A 22720-nucleotide genomic window follows, 5' to 3' on the forward strand; every position below is an offset into this window, starting at 1 on the left:
TTTTTGTTCCACATTCCTTTGAGCGCTTCACATCTCCTATCAGGAAGGGAAAAAGCTGTTGCAGGTGACAACTGCTGTAGTTAATCAGAAATGGTCATTCAAATCTGACTTCAGCAATAAGTCCGGTTTAATTCAACAATTAATTTGATACCTTGGCATACTATATTTGGTGGTCCCAAATGTAGGTTAGCACTTAGCGCATGGGCTAGTGTAACCCATGTTAGCCAAAAGGACTGCAAGCCTTGCTACAGTTAAAAAAGACAATTTAGAGTATATATTGTATACTCTATACAAACAATGTTCTTCTTTTTGACATTTAGCACCCTGCCTCATGGGCTACTAAGGCTTACCCTCGCTATTTCCATTCACAATATTAGAGATTGTGGGCTTTGGTATTTATTTCTGTAGCTTGATGAAAATGCTCTCTGCAGCCTTGATGGTAAAGGTTAGTGAGACCCTATCAAAACCATTGTTATTAGTAAGGGGAATTGGTCAGGGATACTCCCTAACCCCAGTTCTGTATGACTAATTTCTGAAAACATTAGCATGCTGGATAAAAGTAGCCTCTGTACTAAGAGACACAGGTGATACGATGACTGGGAGGACCAAATTTCTATATATCCAGATGATTTATTCTTGTATTTGGCAGACACAAAGTTTTCATTGTTCAGAATATTATACATCCTGGGAGCATTTTGACTGCATTCAAGATTCACAATTAACTGATCAAAGTTGGCAATATTTTCCCTTACTGAATGGACACCACCAACAAATACAATAATCCTTTCCAAATGTTCACCGGGGTTTAAATCCCTGGGTAATGCTGTAACTCTGGAAAGAGGTATTTTCAGTGAAGAAAATTTAATTATGGCCTCCATCAAAATTAAAGGTGTTGTAGTCATTTGGAGGATATAATGTCTGTCTCTACTAGGTCAACGAGCCAAGATTAAAATGAGATATCTGTACAAAATGGTATATATTTTACATAATTTGCTGTTGTGGATCTTTGATTAATTGTTTATCAAACCTGATGAAATACTGTACTTTGGGATGGAGGTAAATCTAGAATTTTCGTATGAACCCTAGCCCAGTGAAACATGTTGAAGGAACTACATTGCCAAATATGACAAAACTCCACTTGGCAGCTCAGCTCATCGTTATAACTGATTGGGGTTTCGGTCTTCAGCAGAAAAAGCATGTTAATGAAGACAGGCATGTGATGGGGATCAGGAAACCTATGGGAAAATAAAAGGCAAAACAACTTCCAGATCTCACACGGTCAGTGTTGAGGCTGTGAAAGGTGGCCCTGAAATTGATGGCTTAGAAAGGAAAAATGATACGCAAGTCCTTGGTAAGGAGCACTACAATTTTGCATGCGTTCCTGATGCGAAGAGATTTGCCAAATAGCACATCATTCAGATTTCAAAGTTTGGTGATATATGCTGTCATACTACTTTTGATGCCCGCAAAACTAAATATGATCTGGCTCAAACACAGAGGTTTACATATATACAACTGAGGCACGCTCTCTGTAGTACCTGAAACAGCTGTTGGTGGCTATGGACTGCTCACCACTAGAAAATGGAGGGCAAATGTGACATAAAGCAGCATCCTTGAAATATAGAACCTTGGTACTCTAAACAAACTAAGCAAAAGTGGAAAGGTGATATGGCACCTCCAGGTGAAGCTCAGTCGGAAGAAGATAGTAAATATTGTCATATAATTGTAATACAAGAATTTGATTTGTCCCATTAAAATTTGTCACCATATCTACTATATGAGAAAACTGCTACAGGCAGCTCAAGTTGTTGCCTTGTGTCACTCCATGCCAGGAAGACGTGGGTGTTCTCACACATCCACCCATGTACAAAGCCTGGTAAACCTGGGAATGCATCACAATCGTATGCCTTTAAAATAGAGGTGCTGTCATGAGTCCCAGTTAGGCCTAGATGGAAACACTGCCATTTTTACATATGCACAGGTTTCTTCCTAAAGTTCTTTTCACTCTCACACAATGACTTTTGCCCCACATTTGCAACCGTGACAGTGTGGATTAGTTTCTAGGAAACTATGCTTGCTTACAAACCAACTTTGCAAGAACACTATAATGACAATATCTTGACACATCAAGTACTAGGTTAATATATTCATTGTGCAAATGTAATTGTTGGTTTCGTACATATGGCGACAGAGCTATCTATAACACATAAACATTGGTGGCCTAACCAAGATCTCGGTCCAAGGCAAGGATGCCTTTTGCTTTAAATAAACAACCTTTTCCGGGTGTTGGCAGAGGAGTGCTTCGCTGTTATTGGTGAGGTCCCTACATTCTAATGCTTTGGCCCAGCAGCCTGCTGATATCTCTACAAAGGGTGTTCAGCTCGTGACTACAACGGGGTCCTACATTCTTTACCTTTAGGTAATGGGGGTTGGATCATCCAGTACGGGGATTCTTAGCAGAACACATACACACGTCCTAGACCCTTATGTTAGGAAATGCACAGTAGGAGTCGCTAGATTTATACATTATTTTACATTTTATATTTATATATATAATTAAATATATACATTGTTTTAGCACAATGGTGAAACTTTTCATTTTGTTCACTGTCCTGATACGTCTCATAACTTGTGTTTGCTTTGGTCGATTGATCATGGCAGCACATATATTTTGTACACGACTCATATTGGTTCAATAAATACTGAAAACGTCACTGTATTCCTTGCAATAAGAGAGCAAGAATGTGCCATATCTTGATAGATAAGGTGCAATATTGCTGTCTCCATTTGAAGCATGGCCATTCAATATAGTGCAGCACAGCACAGCAAGTTAAATTGCTGCATTGCACTACATCATATAATGATAAACCTGGGCCACAATCATCAGGGGCTATGGGCAGGATATTTTTTTTTAATCTATGTGTTGTGCAATGCCATCTGACAGAAGAACTCTGGAGACCAGTGTTGGGTCACCTGGCAATGATAAAGGGGAGCATCTCTGATCCCTCGAAATACATAAGACTACTTTATATTACTGGCTTGATTGTTGCTAGGATGTGTGTGGCCAGGATCTAGAGTAGTAGGCTCCCCTGCAATTTGATACATGGCAGTGCAATTATGATTGGTGTATGATAGCTGAAAGTGGAATTTATGATAGTAGGTGGTGCCCCTAATAGTGTAACTAAATCTTGGGTAAATGCCATGACATTTGTACTTCTGTGTATCATTGTGAGAATGGATACTGCCTCTGAAATCCACTTTTATGTTTAATTAGTACATACGTAGGTGAACCTGCTAGACACTGCAAACACAAAAATATGATTTAATTTGAAGGAAATGTAGTTGTAATTCTCAGTATGCTACAACTCTACACCTGGTCCTATGCCGGAGTTCTTTTAAACAACTAAATAAAATATATTATATACTTTTTAGAAAAAAAATTGATTTTAAACATTGGGTGTTCATATGCTGCGAGTTTGTTACCAGGAAACTCAGTGGGATTCAAAAGAGAGGGGAATTATTTGTTTCTTTTACTTATTATGTGGAAAGGAATCAGAAGGAGACCCCTCACATGTCAGGAACTTTAAGCTTGGCATCTCAAGTGTACAGATCTCCATTTTCTCCCACATCACTTTTTTGTCATGGAGGAACAGTGTACTTCTAATGCTTGGAGTGGGGTACACCCAAATGATTTTCTCTTGCATCAGCAAATAATTGCACTCCCTTAAAATGCATCATTAAACATTGTGTAATGACAGGTAAATAAAAGGGAATATCTACCATTCTTTTCATACCCTTCTTAAGGTTCATGATAACAATTGCAATCTCAAGTCAGAAAATAAATGCAAACATTAACTTTTAGAAAGAAAGTGAACATAATGGTTTTCCTGTTACCAAATGTAAGTGGACATGAATAATATGGGAGGTTTGTTTGTATAAAAACATTATTTCAGTCAACGACCATAAAAGTGGCAAATCAAAATGCATGCATGTACTCGGAGTTAATACAGTGGTTAAACCAGCTGATTAAAGAAAAAAGTTAAATCGCTAAAAGAGACGTAGCAAATACTGTGAAAATCAATAAAAATAAAATAAAATAAAATAAAAAGAGGACATTTATTAAAATGTATTAAACATGTTAAAATAATATAAAGTGAGATTGACTTACATAATATTTATTTAAACAAATAAGTACAATCTATACAAAATGTATGAAAGGAAATTAATCCATGAACAATAAGTGGTGGTATATTATTCACCTCTGTGTTCTTAATAAAATTAGGACTTTCCATCATGATTACTTGGAAAATCTGGATTTTATGACAGAACCAGAGGATTAATACTACAGTTTCAAATCATATTAATCACTGGTAAAAAAAAGGTGGTGAATAGATTTATGATAAAAAGTAAAAGATAAAGACCAGTCAGCTGCTCATAAGATATACTACAATCGGTCTCCCACAGAAAAAGCTCTAGCTGCCACAGTACCTCTAGTCGAATGAGCGCCAAAGTGAGAAATATCAATACCTGCTTGTGACATATTCCATTTGACCCATTTAGCTAAGGCAACTATTTTGGGGTGAAGCATCTCTCAATATCTAATAAACATGCTTGTGGTCCTCAGCCCCAGACAGGTTATGTACAAAATGTTGGGTGGGCTTTAGGTAATCCTCTGCATCATAAGAGATGAAGGGCCAGATGTACGACCCTTACATTTTGCGAGTCGCAGATTGCGTCAATTTGCAGCTCGCAAATTGTCATGTGCAACAGTGTCTCAGACACTGTTTGTGATTCCTGATGGGGTCGCAAAGTGCATGCCTCAATAAAATTCACGTGGTAGGTGCAATTTGCGACCCCCATTGGGAATGGCCAGCAATCCCAGGGATGGTGGCATGCTGGGGTCAGCAGACCACCATGTTTTTTTCAAATGCAGCCTGCTTTCCTTAAAGGAAAACGGGATGCATTAAACAATAAAAATAAAATGTTTCTGTTTCATTTTTTAAGAGTCGGCGGTGGTCCGTGGGACCACTGCCTGGTCTTAAAATAATATTTTCACATCAATTCATAAAGAGGTCCCCTGGGGACCCCTTCCCATTTGCGAGTGGCTTATCACCTACTTGAAGTAGGTGGTAAACTGCAAGTGTTTTGCAACCGCAATTGCGGTCACAAAACAATTGTACATTGAAGTGTGAGTTGCTATTAAGAAGGGACGCTCTTGGCACACCCCTTACTAATAGCGAGTCGCAAAACCTATTTTGTGACTCTGTAATTGGTTACTGACTCGCAAAATTGGGTTTGTGCACGGGGCAGACCAATTGTGCGGATGCAACGGGCTAATTTCCTGTTTGCGACCGCAACAAATGGTTGTACATCTGGCCCCAAGTTCATTGAGTGGAATGCCAGTGAGGGCATATTGCAGGTGGTAATTGTTTGGTGAGCAGATACTCTGCAGATGTATATTGATGGAGCCAGATCATACCAACTTGCCCTTAGCAACTTACATAGCTTTGTGTCAGGCCAAAAATGTACCGGCATCAGATTGTTCAGAATGAATCGCCCTGCATTATCCATTGTCTGCATTGTTTGCAGGGCATAAAAAAGGTAGACAGATTGATAATGAAACAAGTGAAGAAATGCTTCATGTTAGATGAAAAAATCACAATGCAAGTAAACTCAACCCATCTGTGTCAATGTATGTAATACTTTATTGTACTTTTACTCAGGGGGTAGCTTATAAATCATGGGTGTCCAAAAAAAAGCTTGAGAGCTACTAGTAGCTCACCAACTTTATTGAAGTAGCTTTCAAAAGTAAAGACGAGCTCACTATATCATTCACGCAGTTTATGCACATAAAAGAAGACAGTACTGCTAATGCCAAGACCCTTAAAGTTGCAGCTAGTAAAACCAATGATAGGGTTCCATGCTAAGACACAAACACACATGCTGTTGACTATGGGGCCAGCACCATGACCATATGCGTCTACTGTCAATCTAGTAAAGTCATTCTTCCTTCTTGGGTAGTCCCTTATTTAAATACATTTACTAATGATGGAAAGAAAACTGTCAAGAGCTGTCAAGAACTTAATATCCTGCTTGTGTTGCAGCCCCTTCTTGCAAAGTGCAAGTTCAAATATATGTGTTTCAAAATTTGGCAAGTTTCCACTCACAGTTCATCATGCCTGGCTTCTGCCTCCCCTTAACACCCCTTAGCTTACCCGTAGCTTTGACTTAGTCTACCCCTGTTAGCTGGATAAAATGAACTAAGTAGTCTCTCTGTAGCTTTGGGGCAAAGGAGAGCTGGCGCTCTTTAAACTAACCCAGAGACAAAGCCATGTTGAACCCCATTGGGATAGAATATGACCTTACCAACTTCTGGCACCTGTAACTTAGCTCTGACAGCTCTTGAGTGCTCGATACAGACATGGCTATTTGTTGTTTGTGGCTGTGGTTCAACAGAGTTTCCTACTGCCGCATCCTCCCCTGTTGTCTTCTTGCTGTTACCAGAAATCTATAACTCCAAGTCCAACTGCTACAAATAATGATAGAACCATCTGCCTTCTCTTTTGGCGCTGCCACTGTAACTCTCGCCAAGTTGGGCAGCCTTTAGTACCTTTGCTTCCATTGTGGTGACCATGATACTGAGGGGAGTGGCCTCAATCAGTGAGATACATCAGGTGGCCTCTTGTGTCATCTCACCAAGAGTTGGGATCATACTCATCCAAGGAGCTAAGGAGAGCAGGGGCTTTATCCAGAGGTTAGATCCACTCCTAAGCCTCACTGGCATGTAACATCTCCGTGAGAACCTGTATGTGTGCACATTTGTATGTCTGTCTGTGTGAGTTTGGCATTGTGCATCTCCCTGAGAAACAGTGTAGCTCCACCACCAAAAGTATATATTGCTTCCCTTCACACTGGGTTAATCTCTGCTACAAGTATGTCCATTACTGGCATAGCAGTGGCCCTCGCTGAATACCTGTCATTCTGTTATATTTGAGGCAATATTGGTCTCAATGTGCAAACTGGCACGAACCACTGACTACTGTGAGCATGAATGGCTAAATATTTCCACCCCTAACATAATGATGTCCTGCCCTGGCATAATAAAGTTAATAACTAATGTTTTGTGAGCGTACTAGACCATTATGGTATCTGGCCTTGACACAGCGGTGTCTCTGATATAATGGTGAACACGATTGGCATATTTTACGGATCCTTGACATTATGGTGAACATTCATGGCATGTGAACCAAGAGACTGAACATATGAAGCAGATTCTGTCTGTGTGAAGAATTTCTACATTTGAAAACTTGATGAAAATGACAAGCTGATGTTTGGGGATAGTGTATTACAATATTTAAAGGCAAAATATATGTTTATTTCAGAAAAGAAATTTGGAAAATTGAGTTTGTATGGTAAAAATGGAAGAAGTATTTTGAAAAAACGATTTTCACAAGGTGATATACTTATAAAGATCAAATGATTGCATTTCCAAACATAGCTAAGGCATATTTTTAAAAGGTAATTGAAGCCGAGCTGGTGTGATTTATTGCTGTGGTTATGTTCTTTGTGCCAGAGGATGCATGCAGCTTCAGGTGTTAGTCATGTGAAGGCATTGCCTATTGATAACATTTTTCCTGGAAATTTCTGCTAATAACCCGGCCTGAAATGTTTGGGAGGTTACTAGAGTATTGTTAACAGATATTGTCAGTAGTGTACAGGTATGAAATTTGTTATTGACTCAGAATATTTTCTTTGAGAAGGAGCTCTCATTATAGAAAAGGGTAGAGACCCCTGTTATGAATAATGTCTAAAGAGGGTTACATTGTCTTTGCCATATCGCATATGCAATATGAACGTAAATGCATGCAACTATACTCAGTACGAAAATCATAGACTTCCCACCTGGTGGGTTGCCTCAGAAGTGCATTTTATTTGATTTAGAGGTGACAAAATATGACTATCTGTATATATTTGGTCTGAGGGAAGTATGTGTGTGGCTAACACACAAGTTACTTATTTGCATCCCAACATTCATTTCATTTAATTTTAGGCGACTTTACTATGAATGGGCCACGTTTAAAAAACATTTATTAGTGTTGTAGCAGGAGTACCACCGTAAATTACCACGAGTCACACTTCACAAATCCACAGTTCACTCCTCATTTATTGTCAAAAACCCTTCAACCAGCGGGCCAACTGCCATGTTGCATATGAGTTGCCATGGCAAATGTCCCTCCACTCCTATATTTAGGGCGGGGTTTGTACAACTGATTTTTCCTGCTCATGACAACCATTCAAGGCATGGAGTACCCAAGCAGGAAATTACAAAAATAAATGGAGAGAAAACAACTTGCAGGTCAAAATATTGTTTTTCTTCTATCTCAAAAGCAACTCCGCAATGTGTGTGTCTCGTTGACTGCCTGTCCTACCATTAGCATATTTCTAGCTCCCATGCATTTGTTTTTTTAGTGTCACTGTGTTTGAGGGTGCACTTTCTCAGTGGTTTACATCAACTGGTTTAAATGTGCTACTTGTGTGCTTTTCACTATGACTAATTGTATGTGGTGTGTACTGAGATAAGTGTCTTTCTGCCCAATTGTCTGGTGATTCATCTCTTTGCCGGGATATTAGGTGCCCCTGTCGCAGAGATACATTTAAAGTTTATCAGAAGAGGGATCACCTTGCCCCAGCCAACTCCCTAGTCCCTGACTTTATTTAGAGTTCGTTGAAGTGTTTTGTTTGCACCAGCCCAGCCAAAGCTGTCTCCATTAGCATAAACTCTTGACCTCTAGGACCACCTAACATAGTGGCTTCTGGTCACAATGATACTCCCCCTGACTTGTTTAGGACCGGTTGACCATCACTCCTTTTCCCTCCCGCAAACTACCATGTATGTCATGGCGGTCCGAGGTAGGAAAAACACTCAAAGCTCAAAATTCTTTGGGGGTACCCTCCATGGGGATCAGTGCCATTGTTTTATTTCCAGAAAACGAACTCCTGTCTCCAAAAGAGATACTTTTGTACCCCTGTTCGAGATGTCAAGTGGACTTGTAATGTGCCTTCTGAAATTGCTTGTATACTTTTTGTTCCACTCTTGGAATGTACCCTGCCCCTTTTAAAGATTGATTAACTTAGTGCCTCTGTTTCTCTATCCCTAGGACACTATTTCCTTACCCCTCATTGAAGTGTGTTCTATCCCAGCGTCAGTGTTTTTTTCAAAAGTGTAGGTTAATCTGATGTTGATGTTTCCCAGGTCAGTGCATGTCCTGGCATAGGTGTATTCAATGACCCTATGCCAGAGCATTCCTTTTTATCATGTTAGACCCACATTCCAAGTAGCCTTTTCATTCTGATGGTGATGGTAACAAGTGGTACCACCTCTAAAAGATTTACAATATCTATGGTAAATACACAACTCTTGTGTCTTTCATCCAGACAGATGGAGTCCCCTGGTGCAATACCAGGAAGAAATAAATAATTACCAGTAGACTCAGGCAAAATTATCAATTCCCCAGTAATTCTTCATTTTAAAGAGGACAATCAGGGTTCCACGTGTAAAAGATTGTTCATCCTTCTGCCACTGCATAGTTACCAGTAACCTTTTACTCTGTCAGTAGTTGAATTTCTATTTCCAGCATCCCTATTGTAGGTGCATCAGTGGTAAACTGATACATCCAGTTTTACCATTTTTGAATACCTTGGGTGTGTAAACTCAATTTTGAATGAATCCTTATAACAGTTTGACACTTCTACGTGCATGGGACTTTCAGTGTCCTAAATTTTGGGCATGGTCGTTTGATATCTCTGTTCTAGATAATTCTCTTTCTGATGATTACCCTGCTTTAAATGCCTATGTTGAGAGGTCGAAACATTGACAAATAACATATATGGACTGTGTTTTTAAGATTTTTGATGGTGGATGTCAACACTTGTTTCATGGGTGTCGATTTCAAAACAATCTATTGCCCCTACCAGCTACATGTATATATGTTGCACATAGCACAAATGCACTTTTCAATCACCTTATATCACTTTCACTGCACAGTCACTTTTTAGGAACGCCTTCTATAAGTATTATATTATACTGTGTGAATTGATCAATTTAATCAAAAATGAAATATGTATAAATAAATGCTCTAAAATGCAAAACTGAAACGTACTCATTGGAGAGTTGTTTTTATACTTTCCCTAAAATAAATCTATTACCATGGTGGTCAAGAGCTACACTACTCCCGTTGGGAACAGTTTATTGTTTAGCCATACCGCTAAAGTGGCATTTGAGAGTTGTACCCTTGTCTGACTAACTATTTACAAGGTGTAGCCAGCAGATCTTACCCAACACATTGTCTATAGTTTAATCCTTGCTTTATCAGAGAATTGTTTAAAATCTGGCTAGCTTGTTCAATTATAACAATGTATGAGCTCTAAGGTATGGTTAGTGAGTTTCTGAGGGCCGCGTCAAATGCAAAGAGGCACAATAAATTGCCATTCAGGTCTGAGAAAGACTTTGATGGCTACAAATGTGCAGAATCATGTGTATTAATAACTTCTGTAGATGTCTTAAACCTAACTCAGTTTCTAACTCATTTTAACCATTTCAGGGCACCACTGTTTTCGCGATGTTGAGTGCTGTTCTCCATGACCCCAAACAATTTAAATCAGCAAACACATTCAACCCTGGACACTTCTTGGATGACAAGGGCAATTTCAAGAGAAATGATGCCTTCATGCCATTCTCCACAGGTAATTTTTCTTTTTGTTTGATGGATCTATGTAAACAGGGTGAATCAAGGCAACACCTGCATATTTAATGCCTGTTCTTCAATCAATCAATCAATAAATCAATTAATCATATCATTTGTAAACCGCACTACTCACCCGTGAGGGTCTCAAGGCGCTGGGGTGGGGAATGCTGCTACTGCTCAAAAAGCCAGGTCTTGAGGAGTTGTCTGAACCCTTCCTAGGTCAGCAGGTCTTGGGTTTGCCGTAGGTGGATGGGGAGGGTGTTCCAGGTCTTGGCGGCGAGGTGGGAGAACGATCTGCTGCCCGAGGTTGCTCTTCGAAAGTGGGGGACTGTGGCGGTGGGGGTGTAGAAGCTGAGTCATCTGTTGAGGTACGTTGGTCCGGTGTTGTGGAGTGCCTTGCGTGCGTGGGTGAGGAGCTTGAAGGTTATCCTCTTGTTGACCGGGAGCTAGTGCAGGTCTCTCAGGTGGGGTGTGATGTGGCTGTGGCGAGGGATATCGAGGATCAGGCGTGCAGAGACATTCTGGATGCGTTGGAGCCGTCTCAGGAGTTTTGGCCGAGGCTCCTGCGTAGAGGGTGTTTCCGTAGTCCAACCTGCTGCTGACGAGGTGCTGGGTGACCGTTCCTCTTCTTTCAGTGGGTATCCACTTGTAGATCCTGTGGAGCATGTGGAGGGTGTTGAAGCAGGAGAAGGAGACGGCGTTGACCTGTTTAGTCATGGAGAGGGTGGAGTCGAGGATGACCCCTAGGTTGCGTGCGTGGTCGGTGGGTGTTGGAGTGGTTCCCAGTGCGGTCGGCCACCAGGAGTCATCCCAGGCCGAAGGGGTGGATCCGAGGATGAGGACCTCTGTCTTGTCTGAGTTCAGCTTCAGTCGGCTGTTCCTCATCCATTCAGCGACGGCCTTCATTCCTTCGTGAAGGTTGGTTTTGGCGGTGTGGGGGTCCTTGGTGAGGGAGAGGATCAGCTGGGTGTCATTGGCATAGGAGATGATGTTGAGGTTGTGCCGACCGGCGACATGGGTGAGCGGTGCCATGTAGATGTTAAACAGAGTTGGGCTGAGGGATGAGCCCTGGGGTACGCCGCAGATGATCTTGGTGGGTTCGGAGCGGAAGGGGGAAGGTGGACGCTCTGTGTTCTGCCAGAGAGGAAGGAGGTGGTCCAGTCCAGGGCCTTCTCTTGGATCCCGGCGTTGTGGAGGCTTGTTCGTAGTGTGTGGCGGCAGACCGTGTCGAAGGCGGCTGACAGGTCCAGGAGGATGAGGGCTGCCATTTCTACATTGTCCAGCACGTTCCTGATGTCATCGGTGGTGGCGATGAGGGCAGTCTCAGTGCTGTGGTTTCTGCGGAACCCGGACTGGGAACGGTCCAGGATGTTGTTCTCCTCGAAGTAGTGGGTCAGTTGTTAGTTGACGGTCTTCCCGATGACACTTGCCGGGAATGGGAGCAGGGAGATGGGCCAGAAGTTATTGAGGTCCTTGGGGTCCGCCTTGGGTTTCTTGAGTAAGGCGTGGATCTCTGCATGCTTCTAGCTCTCCAGGAAGGTTACTGTCTCGAAGGAGGTGTTTATGGGTCTGATGGAGATCCGGGGTGGATGGTGTTCATGATCTTGATGGTGTCGTTGTCGTTGATGTTGGTCCAGGAGAGCAGGCGGTTGGTGGGGATGGTGGTCGTGGGGGTGGAGGTCTCAGTGGTTGTCTGGACGGTCGTGGCGTTGAAGCTGTTGTGGATGTCTGCGATCTTGCGGTGGAAGAAGGTGGCCAGCGAGGGTGGGACCTTGTTGGTGTTGGAGCTGGGGTTGGAGAATTCCAGCACGATGTTGAAGAGCTCTTTGCTGTTGTGCGTGTCGTTGTCTAGGCGGTCTTTGAAGAAGGCCCTTTTGGCGGATCTGATGAGGCGATGGTGTCTGCGGGTGGCGTTCTTGTGGGCTGCGTTGCTGTCCGGTGTTCGTTCACTAAGCCAGATCTTCTCCAGCTTTCGGCAGGTTTGCTTGGAGGCCCGGAGGTCTTCAGTGACCCAGCTGGCTTTCTTGTTGGTGTGATTGTTGGAGGATTTCTTGATTGGGGCGAGGGTGTTGGCGCAGTCGTTGATCCACTGTCTGAGGTGGCGGGCGGCGGTGTCTGCGGGTGTGCTCTGGGTGAGGGTGGTGGTTAGCTGGTCTTAGGTGACTTTGCTCCAGAAGCGGCAAGGCATCTGTTGGGTGCGGTGGTGCGTGGTGGGTTTCTTGAAGGTGAAGTGGATGCAGCGATGGTCGGTCCAGTGGGGTTTGGTGGTGTGGTTGAAGGAGACATGGGGGCTTGCGGAGAAGATGGGGTCCAGCGTGTGACCGGCGGAGTGGGTGGGTGTTGTGATGAGTTGTCTGAGTCCGAGGTTGGCTAGGTTGTCGATCAGGGTGGTGGAGTTGGTGTTGTTGTTGTTCTCGAGGTGGAAGTTCAGGTCCCCGAGGAGGATGTAGTCCGTGGAGGCGAGGGCGTGTGTGCTGATGAAGTCGGCGATGGAGTCGCTGAACTGTGGTCGGGGTCCGGAGGGTCTGTAGATGAGGGTTCCTCGGAGGGTGGTGTTGAGGTCGGTGTGGATCTGGAAGTGCAGGTGTTCGGTGGTGCTGAGGGTGTCGTCGGTGTTGGTCGAGACTCTGAGAGTGTTCCTGTGGACTATGGCGATTCCTCCTCCTGCTCCGTTGGTGCGGTCCCTGCCGGTGATCTTGTCGCCCACCGGGATGGCTATGGCTATGTCAGGTGCCGAGGCGGGGTTCAGCCAGATCTCCGTCAGAGAAGAGACATCTGGGGAGGTTGAGTCGAGTAGGTCCCAGAGTTCAACGGCATGTTTGCGAGCGGAGTGTGTGTTGAGAAGGATGCATCTGAGGTGGTTGGGTTCTTTCCTGGTCGGCAGCATGGTGGGTCGGATGCTTGTGAAGCTGCAGTTCCGGCAGGTGAAAGCAATGCAAGATACCTTCAGCATGATGCTGCATAGAAACATATTCTGCCTACCAGATCTATTGAACTCCCATCATAGAAAATTTCTCAAAGCCCTTCAAAGCAGTGAAGGTTGCAACATTTCACTACCATACTAATACATTCTTATCAAATAATGTTAATAAGCTTAATGTTCTGGCCATTTTAAGTGACTTTTTGTTCTTGTTAGAGGCTGATTTATCATAATTTGATACTCTTGTTGAATAAGCCTAAAGAGCTCTACCAGGACAATGGTCCTTGAACTCTACTGCGTATTGTTATATTCTGACTTTTTGGGTGAGAACCCACTATGTGCTCTTCAAATTGTTTTGGATGACCCTCTTGTAGAGCACAGCCATAGAACATGGTGGGGCTGCTGACTACACACTGAATAATCTTTTTGAAGAACAATAGATGGTGGCAGATTATATGAGTTTGCAGGAGCACCACCATACTTATCTATGACCCTGAGAGATGGGCTGCAGCACTGCAGATGGATTATCCATTCGGTACCCCATGACCGGGGTCCTTCATTTCCTTTCAATGTTTTTGTCGTAGAAGTAATTGTTTGTAAATAAGTGGGAGTCCATATATTGTACTAAGGGTGTCCTTTTTAGGCACAGGATGAAGCATTTATTTCATGTTGGCCCTCTACTGAAAGATGTGACAATATACATGTTTTTGCCCCCAATTAATTCACTGCGCTCATTTGAAATTGTTAGAAGAATCTACATCCTTCCAAGCTGAAGAGCTGTCTTGAACAACAAAAACTGCCTGAAACTGTTTTTGCTATCTGTGCAAGCCCCTCTACAGATCTGCCTAGAAGCAACTTCCCCTTCCCTGGATGTCCGAATTATGACATTCCGATGAAGAAACCTAGGTACCATTCAATGCTACCCATTCCCAGATCTGTCCATAAATGAACAGACATTATTCAGGATTTCTGATCTTTCTTTCTCTTATAAACATGGGCAGTTGGGAATTTCCCTCTCACTCCAATAAACAACCACAGGAACAAAGTCCACAGACCTGGTCCCTCATTCTGGTTGGCTGTGTCATAAAGGTGCCACAACTTTCTCTGCCCCTGGCATCACAGAGGCGCTCCAAGCTTCCCCTAAATTGTAGACCTTAATAGCATGTAAAGGAAATATAGTTTCAGCCTAGAAGGGGTACCTGACCATTCCCAGAAAGTAGCGTTGCAGTTCCCTATGAAACTAACACTACACCTAGGACAGAACACTGTGAAACACTGCTGTTTTTCCCAGTCTGGAATATTAGCTGCTAGACTGGTCTGAGAGGCGATACGCTGTCTTCTAAATAAGCATTAGGCTTGGCTGACTGTGGTATTTAAAGAGTACAAATCGAGTAATACAGCTTGCTTGAGGGGCACTAAGATCTGCACTATAGTTGACAGAGACCAGATGTGTGAATAAGTCACCATTACTATCACCTGATGGTCAAGGTGAATTGAAGGTTTGAAGGTTGGGTTTTGAAAGCCAACAATTGTAATGAGGTTGCTCTGCTTTGTGCCTTGTCTTACTTTGTTGTAGCCATAATAAACTTAAATGTGATCCTAAAATGGACACGTGGGCCCAGATTTAGAAAGACTTTGCATCAGTGTCACATTACTTTTTTAACATAAATCTGGGGCAATGTGTTGTGCTGGTATTTACAATTCAATGAAGATTGTGATTTCCGTTGGAATGTAACCAATAAATACCGTAAAGCTGTACTATGCCCTACCTTGCATTACTTTGCATCAAGAGCACATTTTATCAGTGGTGTATGGTGACTATGCAACAACCCATTTGTTTTGATGCATGTCCTTAACTACAGAGATCTGTAGACAGGGATTTGTACCAAAATCCTGCTCCTCCTTGGGTCATGTGTGAAGAGGAGAATTATTTTATTTACTCTTCATTTTTCCCTCTTTGCACATGTGCTGCATGCTACCCCACACATACAAAGGCGAGAAATACTTTAAAGAATAGTTTTTATACTGGAAAGGACCCCTTCCCATACAAAAACTATGCACTCCACAACACAGACTATGGTGCGAAGATCTCTGCGTTGGCGCGAGCAACATAAAGTAATAATGATAATAACCTGATTTGCAGCGTGCATGTCTACTGCAATTGAAATGTCCCAGCACTAGAATTTAGAATTCTGCAATATATTAAGATAAACTGCAAAATAAAGGTACAAACCAATTAAACTTAATTAAAAAGTAATGTTTCTAACTGTTTCCTAAAGGAAGCAATGCAGGTCTCTCAAACCAACTCTGATGGAGGCGTGTGTAGGGATATTTAATAACAATCGTGTTGCTGAGTTTGGGATTGTCTGTAGTCTGATATCTCTTGATTGTGAGAGACCTAAATAGAGAACATTATAATAGTTTTGGGGGAGATAATACCAATGCTTGAATTGTGTTTTCTGGGCCAAAAAGGGTCAAAACCCAAATATCTTCTTGAGAGCCCTTAAAATTCAAAAACATTGTGGTGCTAGAGAATTGACTTAGTCTTCAAATGTAAGCTTTTGATCTAGCCAAATGCCTAGGATTTTAATCTTCTGTTTAGATGGGGAAGAGTGCCCAAACAAGAAGACCAACAGGAGGGGACCAAATATTAGTTTGTTTGACTAAAATTAAAACGTCCACCTAGTCCTTATTCAGTTTTAGACAGTTATCATCCATTCATTTTACAACTTCCATAGGACATAGTATTAGATAAAGTAGTAGATGTGGTGTTGCTCTGCTCTCTTCCATTCATACAGCACAACAACTTTACTTGTTGTGCTATGGTATTTTTTAGTAACTGGGGGCCTTGGTGTTTACTCTTTTATCCTTTATCTTTGAGGAGTGTCCCCTTGGCTACAGTGGAGTACCCATAACATCAGGGCTGCTCTGAACATCCGGCAGCAATGTACTCTTCCTGGAAATACCTTGTACTCTTCCTGGAAATATCTTGACATGAATTTATGGTATCACCCTAAATCAAACCCTTTATATCTGTTCTTCTATTACGTGTGCATAAATAAGCAATAGTCCCTTATATATGGTGAACACCAATCAGCCCTATACACGCCCCAGGTCCCGTGCCCCATTACTAATCACTGCAGTGCACCTTTTCTCTGCCCCTGGCATCCCACCAGCGCTCCAAGCTTCCCCTAAATTATTCAACTTAGTATCCTCTAAAGGACATACACATTTCAACCATAGGAGGGGTATCAGACCATTACCAGAAAGTTGTCATGCATTTCTCTTCATATACAATTTTCCAGTTTACAACTTCTGCTGGTGCCGGTTGTACGTTTCCAACCCATCCCCATTTTCTGTTGGCACCCTGAATGTTTATGAACTCCCCTGATCCCCGTAATTGTGTCTGGTTATACCTCTTTGACAAGTCTAGAGCATGTAGCTCTTATACACCAAACACCTAATCACTAAATTAACCTGGGCACCACCCCCTGGTAGCTATGGCACAGAGCAGAAAGGCTTAACTTAGAGTCAATGTGTACAGTATTTATGCAGTATCAAAACAGTAATAAAGTAAAAACACAGCAAAATAAAAATTCTGATGCTATTTAGAAAAATAGAGAATATTTGAATACATAAAATGACACCAAGACAACAAAATCCAAAAACGGAAACTGGAGATATGAATTTTTTTAAGTTTAATTGAAAGATAGTGCTAAAAAGTGTTAAGCACAAACCATGGTTAACTGGTATAGGTAGTCTAGGGCATAGGCACGAGGTCAGCTGATAGTGATAGAGTTGAGTTCATATGAAGGGACCAGGATCTACCCGGTCGGAGGTTTTTTCTTGTGACCTAGGGCCAGATGTTAACGAATTTCGGCCGTTACCGACCGGTAATAGGCTTTTCTTATGTAGGGGGACGAAATTAAGGATTCGTTAATTTACCGAATCAGTAATTTAAGGAATCGGTAAATTACCGTTTTGTTTCAATAACTTTTATTTCGGTCACCAGGACCATAAAAAGTAAACACAATCACAGAATACAGACAAACTACCGATTTCTTAAATACCGATTCAATAAATTACCGAATTCCTAATGTAGGGAGCACTTAAATGAGTGCTTATCCCATGTTAGGATTTGTTATTCACCACCAACTACAAGTTGGTGGTAAATAACGAAAAAAAAAAAAAAAAAGCAATTTCATGCAAATTGCTTCAGTGCCATGTTGCAGACATACATGCCCTTTGGGCATGTATGTCTGCAACATGTGCACCCATAAACAATTTAGGGGTGCAACAGGGTGTCAAAGTGACACCCTGCCACCCTTCAATGTTTTCCCCCTTTTACCGAATCGGTATTTACCGATTCGGTTATTGACATTAATTCCTATGGGCCTCCAGATAGTTGGTGCACCTAGTCCCAGTAAATCTGAGTTGGAGAAATTATAATATCTTGCCCAGAAAAGGCACCTCCCCGGCCAGATACTTTTAGTGACATCTCCCAGTCAAGATTTGTACATTCACTCTTAGTCATTTTTTGAAGCTCAGATTCCTCCAGCAGGCCAAGGCGGCAGGCTGAAGCCTAATAGGATTCCACAAAGCCAGATACTGTTTTTGTCAGGTCCAGCTGAACCAGATTTGCTGATGTTTTACCCCTGTAAATGGGAGAAGCCTGAATCTTCAACCCAGCAGCAATGCACCATGATCGGATTGACTTGGCTGGTTGGTGCCAGTCCTCTGGAGGACTTTGGAGCCAAAAACGTTCAAAGTCCCAGGCATTTCAGGGGTGGTAAGTGATGTCCAGCCAGACACAGCCACAAATTCCAGTACTAGGGAGTAGGACTTGGGGGGGGGGTCAGGAATCACTCTAGCAGAGGCCACCCACATGTTCCAGGCAGGTCCATTTGGAACTGACCAAGTGTCAAGTAGGTTGAGCAGGATATCAGCCCTATGAACCTGGGAGTCATTTCTTTGTTCTGGCCACAAGAGAGAGCAGGTCTACTCCTTCAGTGCACTTCTTAGGTCACAGACAACAAGTCCAGTCTCCTTCTGTACTTTTATAAAGCATTCTATGGGGGCTACCTGGGATGCTACATTTATGCCTGGCACCAGCTTGTGGGTGGGGGTGACAAAGTGGGTGACACCTGGCCATTCCATAACCAATGGTGTAAAGTGTTTCTTGGATTACCCTACCCACTTTTGCAGCATGTCCTATGTGTCCTACTGCAAACAATCCCACAGTGCCTCTCTCTGCCCCATATCTAAGGTGGTGAAACCTTCTCCCCTTTTTCAAAGCCTGTGAGCCCACTAGCGGTTTAGCCAGGTCAGCTGCTTTCCCTGTCTGTGGCAACTGAAACCCACGGTTCCAAAGGTGGTACCAAGAGGTAAGTGAAGTCCTTGCTGTCCCTGAGACTTTGTGAACAGGAGGCAAATTCTATTTCAAGCCATGGAGATACTCAGCAACAAGTGAAGAAAGTTCAGTCCAGTCCTTTAACTGCCCAAAGCATAAGCAGCAACTGCAGGCCAACCCAGCAAAGCAACAACACAGCAAAGGTGCAGTACTCTGCATAGCAGTTATTCCAGCTCTACTTCTTGGCAGGTTCCTTTCATCCAAGCAAGTTCCCTAAAGTCTATATCTCCCTGAGACTTCCAACAGAAAGCGAGTCCTAATTCAAGTCCTTGAAGAAAACTCTAACAGCAAGATGATGAAAGTACAATCCAGTCCTTTCCCTTCCCAAGACAGAAGCAGCGAGCAGCAGGCCAAGTAAATAACAAAGGAGGGAGGGAGAGAAAAAGTGGATTCAGTCTCCCCGGGTATATTTCATAAACAAATTGGAATCCACTAACAAAGGAGGGTTGGTGGTCCCTACTACGGTGGGGAGCACACAGTGTTGTTTAAATACCCCTCACACACCAACAGGCCCCTTGGTGTCATGCTTCATCATAGGGGTCTTCGCACCCCTCTACGGGATGCGGCGTGCTACGACCGACGACTACGTGGGAGCACTATCTGTGGACTATGTGTGGATGTGTGTGGGGTAATAAATGTGAGTGGTGGAGTGGTGAGAGTTAAAAAATACCTGGCTCGTGGGGTGAAAAATAGGCTTTTATTAAGCCCCCGGCTGGTATAATTAAAAGGGGGTGCAAGTGGGAGGTTGCTAGTGTATAATTATGTACATCAACCTCATTAGTGCGTCTACATGGACATGTTTCCGAGTCAAAAACTCCTTCTTCAGGACGGGAATTGCACAAAGTTCCACACCTTACTCACATGAATGTAAATGTTAAAGTGTATTCTACAAAAATGGGGAGTGAACTATAGGTGTTATGTACCTAGTTAGTAGTTCAGTAATGTAGTCTTATTCGCCCATTTGGCGTGTATTATAGACCTAGAGAGAGAGAAAAGCATAATAAATATTTTCTCACAAGGTTGTTAGGCTGTCATAAAGGTAACAGTGGCCTAAAGATAAAAAGTATGAAGGGTTGCCGATTGCCTCCAATGATCGTGCACCCTTTGAATAAAGTGACAAAAGGTAGGACAAACACACATAACAAACATAACACACATATTGGATATTTGTTCGTTCCTTATGATCCTGTAGTGTGAGGATAAACACAGCATAGAAATAGTCTTACTTCATGATTTTGATCAAAATGCCTCATGAGCCTTATGCGTGTTGTTGGGGGTTTTTTCTCATGCTACGTTCAGCGATCTAGAAACACGAGGAAATCTTGTTTAGGTTCATCTACTTACAGAGTCCTCCTGTAGTCCGTCCTCGTCTGAGGATATTTGATAACTCACGATTATTGCAGGATGCGATGTGCCCTGTTCCCCTCAACGCGGCTCCGCTGGTTGTGCCGGTGTGAGGAGCGGTCGGCTGTTTTATACTCACGTTAGCCTGCTTAATTGTTAATTTAGTGAGTAAATTAAAGACGGATATATGCCCAAACATGGGCTAATCGTCATGTCTTTTACCGGTAGTGTGCGAGGGATCAGGGTGCTGGTCCTGCGCATGCTCGCTTGTTATGGTTCCGAGAGAGGTGTTACCGCGCATGTGCGGAGGTCGGACACTCGTCCTCGCGCATGCGTGATAGAAACCGGGGGTGTGGATTCGGTTCCGAATGATTTTGGGATACGAAGTGTCTCTAACATTATGAGAGAGCAGGTGAAAAAACGGAAACTTTTCCCATGACAATAAGAGTGCAAATATGGTTTCTAGTCATTGGTAGGATCGCTGCCTAAATTATCGCAAAAATGTGGCTTATGTACAAGATGGTACAGTTTGGCTCAAAAAATTGATTAGTTACCAATTTGACATCAGGATAGGATATTCATACAGTATTGGGGGTGTTATTGATAGGGTCTTGATGATTTACATCAAAATAAAGCGGGGATCTGGGTGGAGCGCCTACAGTACTGAACAGTGGGTGGTGCCCTTATATGGGGATCATGGGTCTGATGTAGGTTGTGTTTCATCGCAGTCGGCCCCATGGTATTGCATCATTAAGGCCTTCTATGTTTGTGCCCAAACGGAAGACCCATCTTTGTTCCTTTTCAAAAAGCCTGCTTCTGAGGGTAACTGTTCGATGATAGTCCAATGTAGGTCATTGACAGAGTGTTGTTCCTCCAGATAGTGGGCTGCCATCTTCGTGGTAGTTTTTTTACATCTGATATTGCTTTTGTGTTCGTTCATCCTTATTTTGACAGCCCTTGTGGTAATGCCCACATATTCCAAATTGCAAGGACAAGTGATCAGGTACACTACGTTCCTACTGTTGCAATTTGTGAATTTGCGTTGTTCCCATTGGCTTCCATTCCTGAAAGTGAGGTTGCGTTTTTTTTTTGTAAGGTGGCAACTGCTGCAGTTGCCACAGGGATGATGTCCTTGTATCCCCTGTAGCCTGAGCTGTTGCTCAGGTACAGTCTGTGGTCTAGTGTGCACTAGATTGTCCTTTAAATTCTTACCTCGCCTATGGGCAAAAAGTGGTTTTTCTAGGTCGAGAGCCCCGCTGGTGAGTATCCTCCAATGTTTATTAATCATTTTCAATATTTGGTTAGAGTGTGAGCTGTACGTGGTGACACACACTGGTCTAGCTTGAGTATTGTCTCTTGGTGCCCTATCTTCCAGGAGGGCCTCTCGGTTGTTGTTTCGTGCCCTCTTCATTGCTGAGTTTATTACCCTATCCGGGTACTTTCTCTGTCTCAATTTCTCTTTAAGATCTTGGGCTTGGGCTTTGTATTTGTCTATGTCACTGCAGTTGCGGCGTAGACGCAAGAACTGACCGTACGGCAGATTCTCTCTGAGATGGCGGGGATGGAAACTGTCAAAGCGTAGCAGACAGTTCCTTGCTGTTGGTTTGAAGTGTGTCTCCGTTTTTAGGAAACCTGAGTCATGGTAGATGTTGAGATCCAGAAAAACCATAGACATGGTAGATGAGTCAAGGAACTGTCTGCTGAGACAGAGAAAGTACCCGGATACGGTAATAAACTCAGCAATGAAGAGGGCACGAAACAACAACCGAGAGGCCCTCCTGGAAGATAGGGCACCGAGAGACAATACTCAAGCAAGACCAGTGTGTGTCACCACGTACAGCTCACACTCTAACCAAATATCAAAAATGATTAATAAACATTGGAGGATACTCACCAGCGGAGCTCTCGACCTAGAAAAAACACTTTTTGCCCATAGGCGAGGTAAGAATGTAAAGGACATTCTAGTGCACAATAGACCACAGACTGTACCTGATCAACAGCTCAGGCTACAGGGGATACAAGGACATCATCCCTGTGGCAACTGCAGCAGTTGCCACCTTACAAAAAAGAGCCGCAACCTCACTTTCAGGAATGGAAGCCAATGGGAACAACGCAAATTCACAAATTGCAACAGTAGGAACGTAGTGTACCTGATCACTTGTCCTTGCAATTTGGAAGATGTGGGCATGACGACAAGGGCTGTCAAAATAAGGATGAACGAACACAAAAGCAATATCAGATGTAAAAAATCTACCACGAAGATGGCAGCCCACTATCTGGAGGAAAAACACTGTGTCAATG

General features: G+C 42.9%; 1 protein-coding gene across 2 annotated transcripts in view; it reads left to right on the plus strand.

Moving 5' to 3' along the window:
- Window positions 1-22720, plus strand: part of LOC147692390 (cytochrome P450 2C11-like) — a 335016-nt gene that overhangs the window by 306560 nt on the left and 5736 nt on the right. For both annotated transcript variants that reach the window (XM_086938611.1, XM_086938612.1), the window contains exon 8: window positions 10602-10743. In XM_086938611.1, the coding sequence (XP_086794737.1) occupies window positions 10602-10743 (142 nt within the window). The remainder of the gene's footprint in view (window positions 1-10601; window positions 10744-22720) is intronic.

The sequence above is a fragment of the Lissotriton vulgaris genome, chromosome 9, assembly GCF_964263255.1.
Source record: "Lissotriton vulgaris chromosome 9, aLisVul1.2, whole genome shotgun sequence".
NCBI classification, from domain to species: Eukaryota; Metazoa; Chordata; class Amphibia; order Caudata; family Salamandridae; genus Lissotriton; species Lissotriton vulgaris.